Consider the following 14,793-nt stretch of genomic DNA (forward strand, 5'->3'; position numbering starts at 1 on the left):
GCAGCATTCTGCACTAATTGCAGGCGGAGCAGGTCCTTTTTGGGAAGGCCTGCATAAAGGGCATTGCAGTAGTCCAGCCGTAATGTGATGAATGCGTGAAACGAAGGTTGGAAGATCCTCTGGGGGAATCAGAGGTTTAATTTTTGCAATGTTCTTCAGATGAAAGTAGGAAGATTTGACTACGGAAATTTGGTTTCTGAAACTCAATTCCCCATCGATTAGCACACCACGGCTGCGCACAAGGTTGGAGCGGTTTATGTCTGAATTTCTAATCCTGATTGGTGTTGATTTAGGATAGAGCTGTTTTGATGGCGAGCGTTGGCTTTGGACAAAAAAGACCTCAGTTTTGTCAGCATTCAGTTTCAACCAGTTATTCATCCACGCCTGTAGCTCGGCTAAGCAAGAATTTATTTTTGGAGTAGGGTCTGTTCCACCAGGTTTAAAGGACAGGTATAGCTGTGTGTCATCGGCGTAGCAGTGGTAAGTCAGGCTATGTTGTTGGATAATTGTACCGAGTGGTAACATGTAGATTGCAAACAGCAGAGGGGATAGGATTGATGCTTGTGGAACTCCGAATTTTAGAGGTGCAGGGTTGGACATGATGGGTCCTAGGGCTACTCTCTGTGTTCTGTCAGTCAGGAATGATCTGTACCACTGAAGGACTAATCCATTGATGCCACAGTACTCCTGCAGTCTGTTGAGCAGGATTTCATGGTCAACTGTATCAAAAGCTGCTGAGAGATCCAACAGGATTAGGATGGAGCATTCCCCTCTGTCCCTTGCCATTAACAGATCATTGCAGACTTGGATGAGGGCTGTTTCACAGCTGTGGTGTTTCTTAAAGTCAGATTGTACAGGGTCCAGGATGTTTGCTAAGAGCCTGGTTTCAAGTTGCAGATAGACAGCCTGTTCAATAACTTTACCTAAGAAGGGGAGGTTGGAGACAGGTCTGTAGCAGCTCATAGCATCTGGATCCATGGAAGGTTTTTTTTTTTTTTTAAGAAGGGGCTTGATGATTCCTTCTTTTAGAGTGGTAGGAAACCTCCCTGCTTGCAGAGAGCAATTTACTATTTTGTGAAAAGCTGGACCAAGCAGGTCAGGGCATTTCAGCATATGCTTAGTTGGTCCAGGGTCCAGGTCGCAGGTTGTCTGGTGGAGGCGACGGAGGATGTCCGAGATCTCTTCCTCACTAATACTTTTGAAGTCAGTCCAGGGTGTTAGGTTTTTCTTGCAACTATTTACAGAAGTTGAATAAGTCTTAGGTGCTGTGGACTAAATGAGAGACTGAATAGAGGACACTGTCAGAAAAAGTAGCTAGCAAATTTCTCACATAGCTCCTTTGAGGGATTTATGGTAGGATTTTGACAGAATGGGTTACAGAGGCTATCAACAGTGCGGAATAGTTGGGCTGGCCTGTTGGCGGCCTTTGCGATCTCCTGTGATAGGTAGGAAGATTTTTTCTTAGTAATTGCATTTTGGTAGCTTCCCAGGTGAGAGACAAGAATGTGTTTATCTTTTGAATTCTGAGATTTTCGCCATTTTCTTTCTAGTCTGCGCACTTCTTTCTTTAGGTCCTTTAGGGAGCTGTGAGCACTGGCCAGCACTGATCTGAGGTCTGAATACTGTGCTGGGCAGCGCAGAATGCGAAGGGGACTCTATTCATGCTAAGAATAGAGGCAAAGCACAAAGAGCAATGAAAAGAAGGGACCCCCCCCCCCCAAAAAAAAACAAAAACAAAAAAAACACACAACACCACCACAACCCCATGCGCCAAAGAGGAAAGGATAGTTACTCCACATTTCATATACTTCAAACGGCATACCGAAGAGCAAGACAAGGATTTGCATTGCATTTTGAGTATTTTTGTTGTCTTGTTGCTTATTATGGACTGACAGGTTCACGTGAAAAAAAGTCAACTGTTATAAATGTGCACTTTTTTCCCCACTTAAAAAAAATTGTATTACATCTTAAATATTGTTTTCAAGTTTTTAAATTAAAGCTTTTTAATTGAAAAAATAAAATAGTAATTTGAAACCTAGAGAAAGTGAACTGTCTTAATTAGAGTCAAATGAAACAAGAGGAATTCAGGGAAATGTATTTAATAAAATTTAAGGAATACAAAGTAGGAACAAAAGGCCTTCCGATAATTAAAGAATATAACAAAACAAACATGGCCACATTAACCATGAACTATAACAGAAGTGTATTTCATACAGACCAACCAAACTTATTGAACATAGCATTTTTGCCACCACAAAAGAAAACAAGTGATTGTAAAACTTAAATGGAAAAAAAAGGCTTCAACTTGAAGTATGGTGCATCCCAATGGAATCTATCTGGCTATGCTTTCTCTGTGGAAAATTAACCATCCTGCTGTTGAATGAAAGGATTTGGAATAGCTTCCATGCCATCTTGTGGACAGATAAGAACTACAGATGTCCCTCTACAAACAACAAGTCCAAGCTGCCGTGTATCCTCTGTTAGCTTGTACTGATCATCTGGATCTGTAAAAATCACAAAGATTATATTTTACCAACACAGCAATACATAAAAATTCATTCAAAGTATCTGTTCAGTGTGCAGGCTCTCAGCGCACACTTAAAATGAATAATCAGTTTTATTCATTAGGTTCAATATTATTTTTCTCCATAAAGACTATTAAAAAGTGTATCTGAAGTGAAGTTTCAAATACAATTAAGCACTTCACCCCCAAGGGTTTTTACCCTAATGGACCAGAGCAATTTTCACCCGTCAGTGCGCCTCACTTTTATTCCCTAATAATTGAATTACTACTTATCACAAGAAAATGATCTAAACCTCGTTTTTTTCACCCCCAAATAGGCTTTCTGTGGGTAGAACATTTTGCTAAGAATTTTTTTATTCTAAATGTGTTTTAATGGGAAAAATAAGAAAATAAATGAAAAAAAAATTCACTATTTCTCAGTTTTCGGCCATTATTTGCCCAGTTGTCCTGATTATTAAACTGTTTAAATTATGTCCCTATCACAATGTATGGCGACAATACATTATGTTAAAATATAGGTGTTATTTTCCTGTTTTTTTTTTGTCCGGTCCATAATCACAAGCACCTATGTAGTAAAGTAAAAGTAATTTTTGCTCATAAAATTAGATTAACAAAGCTGATTCCCTAAAGCAACGATTTATATATTTGATGTAAACTGAGTTTTGATTTTTTATGCGGTCGGGGGGGGGGGGGGGGTTAGGAGGGGCTTTGGAAGTGTGAGAAATTCATTTTATTAATATTTAATAAGTGTATGTGTAATTTTACTTTTATAGGAAGTGTTCACTTTTTTAAGTGTCCCTAGGGGGTGTGACATATACAAACAAAACAAAAACAGAACATTTATATCGCGCTTTTCTCCTGGCGGACTCAAAGCGCCAGGAGAAACAAGACATGGTAGCCATCTTAACTCTTAGATCTTATGTGGATTCCATCTTGTCCATATCTGAAATGTCTAGTCTCCTGCACAGGCAGTTTTCACAGGAAGCTGCTGGTGTAAATATTTTAGTCTGTGTCTCTGCAGGGAAGCCAGAGCTGGACTGAACGGAGGATGGGGGGGGGGGGGGGGGGAAGACTCATTAGGTTCCAGAGGCTTCCTCCTCTCAAGAGAAGTACCACTCAGGGCACTTTTTTCCCTACATGTTTACCTTAATGGAATCCTTATTGTACTTGTAGACAGCTTCGGAGATTGAATGGGTATATAACTCACTGTTGCCGTGACCCACCCTCAGCCCGGTGGCCCCCTATCAGGCGATGGTTGGCGAGCTGGGGGGAAGGCTGCAGCAACACAGGACACAGAGCTCTGAATTTCATTGGGGAGGCTTTGAGCACAAATTGACAATGTGGTTTTGCCGACGGGGGCATTTAAAAATAATTCCCATTTTCTGGTGAACGGGTGAGTCATATGCGCGTTCCATTGCCGAAGCTACCTTCAGGTACAATACAGAAAACATCAATTGTACTTAAAACTTTACTACAGATATCACAAATGAAAGCATGATATTTGTCTAGATCTCTAGCTGCTGGATGTATGTAAATAGTTCAAAAGAGCCTCGTTTTGCTCTTGCGTAACAAAATAATGATTCAGGAATATGTGGCCCAGTTACAAGTCATCAGATTTGGACACTTTGCTTTAGTTAAGGTGGCCACACACACACACGATACAATAAAATGATCCGATTTTACAGCAATTCGATCGGATCTCCGGGAAAAAATTCAATGCTTTTTTTGTCATTCGACTGAAAAATCCGATCGGATTTCCCGTTTTTTTCGATTTTTATCTATCCGGAATGCCAGATATTTTTCTTCAATTTCTCTAAAGCTTGTATGGCGTGTGTTAGATTGTCAATTTATTAATATACACACCCAAGCATTTTTCTCAGAGTTTCCAATCATTTTTATCATAATTGGGGAAAAATTGAATATAGGTGTGTGGTACATTGTAACATTTCAAAAATATGACCAGTCAGTGAGAAGAATTGATTGCAATTCTTAAATTGAACAGATATTTAAAAAAATGTATTGGTGTGTGGCCACCTTTAAGCCCCATCTACACGATACGATTCTTTGTACGATTCAATTACGATTCTATTTACGATCCGATTAAATCCGACATGTCCGATCATGATTCGATTCAATTCAATTCGATTTGCCTTTGCAAAACAATGGCAAATCGAATCGAATCATGATCGGACATGTCGGATTTAATCGGATCGTAAATAGAATCGTAATTGAATCGTACAAAGAATCGTATCGTGTAGATGGGGCTTTAGAGAGACATCTATACTGCAATAGTAAAGGGCACTTTTACACTACTTCTGTTGTGGTGCAGTGCCACGGACAACATAAATCACAGCATGATGCAATCACATTGCAATGGTTTGTATCCATCTTTGTGTTAGTGGCACAGTGCAGTGGATACAGTTGGAATGACAAGCAAGATTATAGCTGTAATACAGGGCACATCTAAGTACTGTATATGTTGCATTGCACTCATGACACGCAAGGTAACTTTTGTGATTTTATGCACATTTTAAAATTGCACAGCAAGTCCCTTCTTCCCACATACTGCATGCAAAATGTATGCGATTTGCATGCATTATCCTATGGGAAATCAAAAGCGAATGTGAATGACTCTGTGCTACTGCATGTATGCAAAGAGGACTTGCACAGGCGCAGTGCTGCCATGAAAAAGAAAGGAGTCCCAGCGAGTGACAGAGGGGGCAAGGAGGACACAGGAAGCCTTTTGGATCATCCAGAGGCTTTCCTCTACCTCAGTAAGAAGCCATCCCCCCCCCCCCCCCCCCCCAGGTTAGCTTTAAAGAGTCAGGATGAGGTCTCAGAAGTTAACTGGCATACGTATCCCTCCAAAAGCTTGCAGAAATTAGCAATGAATCAGCATTACAATATAGTCTTACATGAAGTTCAAAGCACGATTATATGGATATTTTCATGTATGCATTAAAAAGACAACTCAACTGAGAGTTATATGGAGGCTGCCTTATTTATTTCTTTTTAAACAATACCGGTTGCTTGGCAGACCTGTTGATCTATTTGGATGCACTGGTGCGAGTCACACCTGAAACAAACATGCGTATAGTCTTGTCAAAAGTGATATCCGTGCACTATTGTTCTGAGCTCAATCTCCCTAAGCCCACACAAATTGCAGCTCTCCTACATTGTGTGCCATTACAGGGATTTCAGAAATCATCAGCTGGGAGTGGGATGGCTAGGTTAGAGGAAATGCCACTTCTTCAACATTCTGCTCAGTTGGAGATGATGGCTGTGCAGAGAGGGTGCCGCAAGGGGCACTAGAGGTTGTGGATGGTGCTGTGACATATCACAGCACCGCACATAAATCAGAATTAAAAAGAAAAAAAAAATTATCCAGTTCAGGGGTACTTTAAGTGACAATAGTGTTTACCAAAAGTTTGACTAAAATAAAACACAGATTTCTTAAGCCTGGTACACAGTTGTCTGAACTCAGCCGAGGCGGCTGGTTTTGGCCGTCTGCAAGAAACCAGCATGTGTGTAGCCGACATGATGTCCCGAAAGATTTGTTAGGCTAGATCATCTTGGCTGAAGCACTGTTCCCCTTACTTCCCCTGCCTGCTTGAAGCTACTACTTCATGCCCCCCACTGACATACCTCTTCCCTCACCTTTCTCCCAACATGCCCTAAAGATAGATACTTCTCTGATCAACATCTGATCAGGGAGGGATTTATCATTACCGTTCACTGCACATCAATTTGTAATACATTTCAGCACAAAATCTATAAAAAAAAAAAAAAAAAAAAAAAAAAGCAAAACTGCTGCTACTGCTGCTGTATGGTGCCCCCTGCTAATGCTACTCTCCAGGGCCCCATGCAGAGTATTAGCCTCTCACTCACCTCCAGATGACATGCTCCTTCCTTTGTGCTGCTATCATCTCCTAGTGCCCATACCCCATAATCTGGCTGTGTACATGCCACCAGGTCACCGGGAGACGAAAGCAGCACAGAGAACGGAGCGTGCCGGCTAGAGTTGTGAGAGCGCTTTGCTGCGGTATTACCCTGCATGGGGTCCTAGGAAGCTGCATGGGGGAAGGAGGGGGGGGGTAAAAGGTCACTGGCTCCAGGTCCCACCACAAAGGATACCACTGGACCAGTGATTGACCATATTTCTGCCTACCGTTCAATCGGGAATGTCTGTCAATTTCTGCTAGAACAATTTGGTGGCATGTACAGTAGTCAAACCAGCTAGGGAATATCTATGAGTACCTAACTGCTACGGCATGGACCATGTCATTGAAGCCACAAAAACTAAATGCCAATATGTACTAACATCCACATTTGCAAATAGAGTCCATATCTGAATAACATTTGATGCATTCATAGCTGGTATTTATGATGCGATAATATTTTTGCATAGCAATGAGCTGAAAAATCTCACACTTACCTCTCATATACTCTATAGTTCCATCCAACACAAGATTCAGAAGAGGGTCAAAACCTTTCAGGACTCCACTTGCTTTAAACAGAAAATCATAGACAGGCAAGTAAGAATCAATAGAAAGATATTAAGAATAACTAAATGATATAATCATAAAGTATTTCGAGATTCAAAGCAATATTCAACCACGGCTCAAAGGTTCTAACAGATTTAAAGTGAAACCTACAGCATTTTGATATTCTTCCCAACCCCTTTTTGTTGGTCACTTGATCAGCACATTTTTCTTTCTACCTGGCTGTGAGGCAAGCGTGAGTAATAACGATGTACTTGGACAATTCACTGCTGAGGGAGTGCCATGGGAGGAACAGGCCTTATAATACTAATGCAATATTAGAGATAATAATGGTGCTATTGGTGGCAGTCAGCATTTTTCTGTAACAAGTCACTGATAGCTTTGCTAGGTCTTGTAAAATGTAAATTTTGTATCACTTTTTTTCTATGTTATCCAAGGTTACAATTTACATTTAGTTTATATAAGTTTTAAGCCGTGACTGTCTAGGTGAATGACCAGGTTTTAAATGTTTGTGCAACTCCCATACAGTCAAATCATGCATGCATTTGCATTTTTTATCTGTTGTACATGGTTTTTAGCCATGTAGGCCGACAACATGGCTAGTGAGAATGTTATTGAGGCTGCCATATTTTATTTCCTTTTAAACAATACCATATGCCTGGCAATCCTGCTGTTCGACTCGGCTGCAGAAGGGTCTGAATAACACTAGAAACAAGCATGCAGCTAATCCTGTCAGATCTGACAATGTCAGAAACACCTGATCTGCTGCATGCTTTTTCAGGGTGTATGGTTACAAGTATTAGATACAAAGGATCAACAGGACAGCCAGGAAACGGGTACTGCTTAAAAGAAAATAAATATGGCAACCTCGAAATCACTCACTTCAGTTTTCCGTTAACCCTCACAGTTAGAAAATCAAAAATAAAACACATGATGGCTAGGATTAGACCTGTATGTACATGTATATTGTGTTGCATATCACTTCAGGCGAAGCAGGTAATTTAAGCACTGGCAGCAATATGGTAAAATGGGCACCGCATAGACTGCAATGTTAATTATCAAGTGCCACGTGTTGTGGTTATCAGGGCTGTGGAGTCGGTACAAAAATCATCCGACTCCACAGTTTATGAAACAATTGAGTACCTAATTAGGCATTGATAGATGGAAGGCTGGTTAGGGTTAGGCATCGGTAGAGGGAGGGCTCATGTGATAGGGTTAAGTTTAGCGATAATACAATAATCTGTAAAATTAACTGATATTTTACTAACAGAATTACAAAAGAACATCAGCAATTTTATTGCAGCTATTTCCGTTACCCAAAGTTGTAACAGCAGGCACAGCTGTTACAACTCACCTTCCTCTGCCGATCCCCCACAGCCTCTATCTCCTTCCTGTCTCGGCACAGCTCGCATTAGTGACAGCGCCACCTGTGATGACATGTGGTCACGTCATCAAAGGGGAGGTGCTATTACAGTGTTCTCCCCAGGCCCTTTTAGCCAGGTGCTCTACCCGGCAAGTTTTGGTGAGCACCCGGCTGTCATCAGCTCACTTCCTCCTCTGCTGTAAGCAGAGTTGTGCAGAGAAGCACCAGCCCTGTATTCTCTCATCTTGCCCCACCTGGCTACTTCTTCATGCCACCCAGCTGGAAAAAAATTCTGGGGAGAACACTGTTACCAAAGCGATGGCTGCCAGGCTGAGGCAAGAAACAGAAAGAGGCTGCAGGGGATCGGCGGCGGAAGGTGAGTTGTAACAGCTATGCCCGCTCTCCCCCCCCCCCCCCAATACTGCTGCGCACCCTCTCCTGTCGCTCAATCCGGCGCCTCGGGCAATTGCACGCCCATAGAACGTGGCTGGTCGCACAGCAATAGTGCTCTGCAATTCTAATTCTAGCTCACAGGGGCCTAGTAGTGCAGCCCACATATTGTTTGCAATACAACCCACAATTAAATAAACACCCTTCTTCATGCCACAATTTATATATTGTTTGAGCTGAAAAGACCTGCCATTGCTGTAAGACACTGCAGTTCTGCTTACTGAATGGACCCCGCAGTACCTACAGGTTCTAACACCACATCTGTCCGAGCCCTGGTAACGTAACCAAGCAGCACCACTAGCACAGGCACCATCCTCATACAAGCTTGGAGACAGGTCATCGCCCAAAGTTGGTGCTCACAAGTCTACACCGTCCCTCCACTACTGGAGTCAAATCAGAATCACCATATAGTACCGGAAAGCTAAAATCACACAGGCACTGACATGGTTAAATTCACATACTTTCTAACATATGCGAAAACGCCCGCAAATTCGTGGTAAAATTTGCATACGCGTGCAAATTAGTTTTGCATTTTCTGCGACTAATTCGCACCGCACAAGTGGATACGGGCCCTTAGAGAATATTGGGAGCAACAACACCATGAAGTCCACTGAGAAATTTAAAGAGACCCTACCCAAAAAAGAGGTCCCCTGGGGAGTACGCACCTCGGTAGTGGGAAGCCTCAGGGTCCCAATGAGGCTTCCCCCTCCGCTGTAGCTGCAGGCAGTCCAGCGCTGACTACCCCGAAGTGTCTCGGAATCTTCCCTCGACAAGGCTAAAAAGCGCTGATTTATTTACCTATCCTGGCTCCAGCGGGGGCGCTGTTGCGGCAAACCATGCGGAGATAGGCGGAAAAATCTGATCTCCGTTGGGTCCGCTCTAATACGCAGGCGACTTGCGCCTGCGCAGTGGAGCAGGCCGACAGCGATCGGCTATTTCCGCCCATCTCCGAGCGGATACTGTGCCTGTGCTGGAGCGATAAATATGTACTTGCCCGCTGTTTGGAAGGGCACAGCGAGACCGCCGTGGGACGCAGAATGGGGGAAGCCTCGATCGGATCTAGAGGCTTCCCCCTACCGAGGTGAGTACCCCCCAGGGGAACTTTTTGTAGTCACAGGTTTTCTTTAAAGCAGGCCATGAACATCCCACGGAGCACTGTTCAAGCGATCATTCAGAAATGGAAGGCGTATGGCACAACTGTAAACCTACCAAGACAAGGCCGTTCACCTAAACGCACAGGCCAAACAAGGAGAGCGCTGATCAGAAATGCAATCAAGAGGCCCATGGTGACTCTGGACGAGCTGCAGAGATCTACAGCTCAGGTGGGAGACTCTGTCCATAGGACAACTATTAGTCATGCACTGTACAAAAGTTGGCCTTTATGGAAGAGTGGCAAGAAGAAAGCCATTGTTAACAGAAAAGCATAAAAGGTGCGTACACACGCCGGACTGGAGGCAACGACGGGTCCGTCGTTACCTTCCGCTGGGTGGGTGTGCCAACGACAGTCCGGCGTGTGTACGCACTGTCGGTGGACTGATACGGCTGCTTCTGAGCGATCCGCCCCCCTACCCCCCTTCACTCCTAGTACTGATAAGGACCTGAACTTACAGAAATGACACTGTCCTAATGCTGCCATGCTAGAGTAAAGGTAGCCATACATCTAGCAATGATGGGCAGATTTCACCAAAAGACAAATCTCTCTCTAATACAATCTGATTAGAGAGAGATGTCAGATGCCCATACACCTCAGACAGATACCCCATTGATTTTAGCATGACATATCTTGAGAATCAGAGGAGTCCCCTGCTTCTGCTGCATCCGCCACAACCCCCTATGTGCCCCCAGACAGCGTGTATTTATACATAACCTGTCCTGTGTTGCCCACCGTGCTGTGCCCATACCTCTTCCGCTCCTCCATTTGCGCTTTACATGCCACTGGCATTTAGCACACGTGACATCGCACATGCGCCACACACTATATGCTGGTGGCATGTGAGCCACAAATGGAACAGGAAGAAGCTGAAGGTGGATGGGCACCGTCTGGTAAACGACACAGGACAGGTAATGTATACAAATACACACATGGGGGCACAGTTATACACTTGGGGGAGCAGCACCAGGGGTTTTGTTGTATCCATCACTTGCACCACTTTACAAAGTACATAGTCATGTCACTGACTGTCCTCTGATGAGCTCACTTTCTATTCTCTGCCATAGTCATATTGTGTATTTATAAAGCACAATAAGCCCAATAAAGCATATTGTGTATTTATAAAGCACTGACATCTTCTGCAGCACTTTACAGAGTACATAGCCATGTCACTGCTTGTCCTCAGAGGAGCTCACAATCTAATCCTACCATAGTCATAGTCTAATACCCTACAATATTATTATTATTATTATTATGTATTTTCTATAGCACTGACATCTTCTGCAGCACTGTAGAGAGTACATAGTCATGTCACAGACTGTCCTTAGGGGAGCTCACAATCTAATCCCTGCCATAGTCATAGCCTAATGTCCTACCATATTATTATGTATTTATATAGCACTGACATCTTCTGCAGCACTCTACAGAGTACATAGCCATGTCACAGACTGTCCTCAGAGGAGCTCACAATCTAATCCTACCATAGTCATAGTCTAATACCCTACAATATTATTATTATTATTATTATTATTATTATGTATTTCTATAGCACTGACATCTTCTGCAGCACTGTAGAGAGTACATAGTCGTGTCACTGACTGTCCTCAGAGGAGCTCACAATATAATCCTACCATAGTCATAGCGAGGAGAACGCCAGCGCATACCACCAAGGCTGCATCTGAAATGACCAGCGGCTCAGTGTGCAGCACCTAAATAGATTTTCTGCACACTTTGCATTCAATTCAGATGCAAATCATATGCAAATCTGCTACTACTTATTATGCAAACAGGAAACTCAGGAGGAGGGGCTGGGAGCAGCTAACCTGACAGTTACATAGTTACAAAGTTACAAAGTTAAGAAAAGGTGGGGGGGGGGAAGGCCGCGCGTCCCTAAACATATGTTGCAATTGAATGGTTAATCGCACAGGCATACACCGCCTCTGTTAGACTGAAAAATGCATGTCCTGCATCCAAGACAAGTGCTAACATTTATTAAACTAGGAGAAACTTTAGCTTCCAATATGGTTTGGAATGCAAAATATATACCTTAGTGGTATGCGCTGGCGTTTTCCTCGCTGTTCAACCAAATGTAAGTTACACATTTTTTTTGCTTAGCTGCTCCCAAGGTTTTTAATTTAGGTTAGGTCACTTGCCCGGAGGTTTGCCTCACCGTGGCGCAAGTGTCTAGTATAATATACTTTGCATGCAAACCATATTGGAAGCTAAAGTTCCTCCTAGTTTAATGAATGTTAGCACTTGTCTTGGATGCAGGGCATGCATTTTTCAGTCTGGCAGAGGCGATGTATGCCTGTGCGATTAACCATTCAATTGCAACATATGTTTAGGGACGCGCAGCCTTTCCCCCCACCTTTTCTACCATAGTCATAGTCTAATATTTTCACTATAGGATTGTTTGGGGGAAACCAGTTGACTTAATAGTATGTTGTGAAGATATAGGAGAATATGAAGTATCTGAATGAAATCTGGGGGGGACTATTGGGGGAACCTAAACCTGGAGTGATACTGGGGGCCCCTATACCTGTACCTGGCTACCTAACCAGGGGACACCTATAACTGGCTACCTAAAACTCATAGCAACAAAAAGACTTCAAGTGATCTCCACTACTGATGATTACTGTATGCGTGCCAAATGCAGTCCTGTGGAGCAGCTCACTATATACACCACCCTGTACAGAGGCACAATAACTGAGTTGTGGCGGGGGGGGTCTCTACTGCACACACGCGAGAGTGCGCTCACACTTGCGCAGTACGGATCGGCCAGCCTTTCGGAAGCTCAAGTACTTTCGAAGAACTGCCGGAGCCAGAACAACCTGGAAGAGAGCAGTCCACAACCTGTTTTTTTTTTTTTTTAAATGGCTTCAGACTTTAACCTCCCTGGCGGTAACCCCATCCTGAGCTCGGGGTAGGAAAAGACAGCTATGAGCAGTAACCCCAAGCTCAGGTCGGGGCAGTGAAAAGAGCTGTCTGCCTGCTAGCAGGAGTCCCGTGCGCCAATCGGCACTGCTCAGCGGGACTCCCGCCTCTCTCCCTCAACTGCTGCAGGCATTGTGCGGCCACTGGGATCCCCATATCCCCAGTAATCTTGCGGGACCTGGTGGCCCACGTGAGCGAGAGCGGCAGCATGTTTACCTCCAGGCAGGAGTCCCTAGCACGATCGGCGCTGTCCAGGGACTCCTGCCTCTCTCCCCCCAGCTGCACTTGTCCGGACGCCGGGAACCCCATATCCTTGCTATTCTTACGGGGACCTGGTGGCCAATCAGAGCGGCGTGACATCATGCGTCAGGGGCGGGGCTAATTTTTCAAATGGACCTGAAGATGTCCACATAGTGCACGTGCGTGCGTGTTATATATAGTATATACTAAAGCGTCTACACCTCCATCCCACATGATGGGGGTGAGGAGGCCATTGAACACTATCTTTTTACATCATCTGATTTTGATGATTCAAAGAGAGCGTTTCTTGTGGCTCTTCTGAATATCATCTTAAGAAACAATTATTTTCTTTTTGATGGTTCCTTTTTCCTTCAGTGCAGGGGGACTGTGATGGGGTCGAGTGTGGCCCCTGTTTATGCTAAACTCTTCATGGGCCTGTATGAGGAGGCCTTTGTTTACACTAACTTAATTTTTCAAAAATATGCAAAATGTTAGTTTCACTACATAGACAATGTTTTTTTTCTATGGGCGGGGGGCCACTCGACCCTGGTCGAGTTTGTAGACTCCCTGCACTCAAGGTGTCCACACATCAAGTTGACGATTAATTTTGATTGATTCAAGATTTCTTATCTTGACACGATGGTCATTAAAGAAGGCTGGCAATTAGTGACAGTTTATCGTAAGGAAACCGATAGAAATGTAACATCCCCAGTGGACAGTTTCAATGGGTTGACAGGATTGTCAACCAAGAGGACAAACAAGCTCTTAGACTGTCTGAAATGGTGGTTCGCTTTAACCAGTTCACCCCCAAGGGTTTTTATCCTAACGGACCAGAGCAATTTTCAGTTGTCAGCGCTCCTCCCTTTTATTCCCTAATAACTTTATTACTACTTATCACAAGAAAATGATCTATACCTCGTTTTTTTCGCCACCAATTAGGCTTTCTGTGGATAGTACATTTTGCTAAGAATTTTTTTATTCTAAATGCATTTTAATGAGAAAAAACAGAAAAAAAAAAGAAAAAAAATCATTATTTCTCAGTGTTCAGCCTTTATAGTTTTAAAATTAAACATTCTCCTGTGGATAAAACAAACGTTTTATTTGCCCAGTGGTCCCGATAATTAAACCGTTTAGATTATGTCCCTACCACAATGTATGGCGACAGTATATTATTTTGAAATATAAGTGGTTATTTTTCTGTTTGTTCTGGCCATAATTACAAGCCCCTATGTAATAAATTAAAATTAATTTTCCCCCATAAAATATAGAATAAAAAAAGCTGAGTCCCTAAGGCAACTATTTATTTATTTTTTTTAAGCTGATTTTTTTTTTACAAGTGTTTTTTTTTTGGGGGGAGGGTTGGAAGTGTAATTTTATTAATGATGTGTATATACTTGAAAATGTATGTATGTTGTAGGTGTAATATACTTTTTGGCCACAAGATGGCGCTAGTGAACACTCATAGGACGTGTTCACTTTTTTTTTTTTTTTTTTACACTTTATTAAACTGTTACATTTCCTGTTTATGTGAATGGACGTAGCCGCTGTTCGCGGTCACGTCCATTCACTCCAGGCACTGCGATTGGGTAGAGGACTGTTCGGTCCTCTTCCCCAATCGCCCAGCACGGGA

General features: G+C 43.1%; 1 protein-coding gene across 1 annotated transcript in view; it reads right to left on the minus strand.

Annotated features, from left to right (window-relative positions):
* Nucleotides 1-2,083: 2,083 nt before the first annotated feature.
* Nucleotides 2,084-14,793, minus strand: part of LSM7 (LSM7 homolog, U6 small nuclear RNA and mRNA degradation associated) — a 40,683-nt gene continuing 27,973 nt past the window's right edge. The window contains exons 3-4 of the mRNA XM_068233731.1: nucleotides 6,960-7,031; nucleotides 2,084-2,504 (exon numbers count right to left, since the gene is read on the minus strand). Coding sequence (XP_068089832.1) covers nucleotides 2,362-2,504; nucleotides 6,960-7,031 — 215 coding nt within the window. The 3' untranslated portion in view covers nucleotides 2,084-2,361. The remainder of the gene's footprint in view (nucleotides 2,505-6,959; nucleotides 7,032-14,793) is intronic.

This window comes from Hyperolius riggenbachi, chromosome 1, assembly GCF_040937935.1.
Source record: "Hyperolius riggenbachi isolate aHypRig1 chromosome 1, aHypRig1.pri, whole genome shotgun sequence".
Classification (NCBI taxonomy): domain Eukaryota; kingdom Metazoa; phylum Chordata; class Amphibia; order Anura; family Hyperoliidae; genus Hyperolius; species Hyperolius riggenbachi.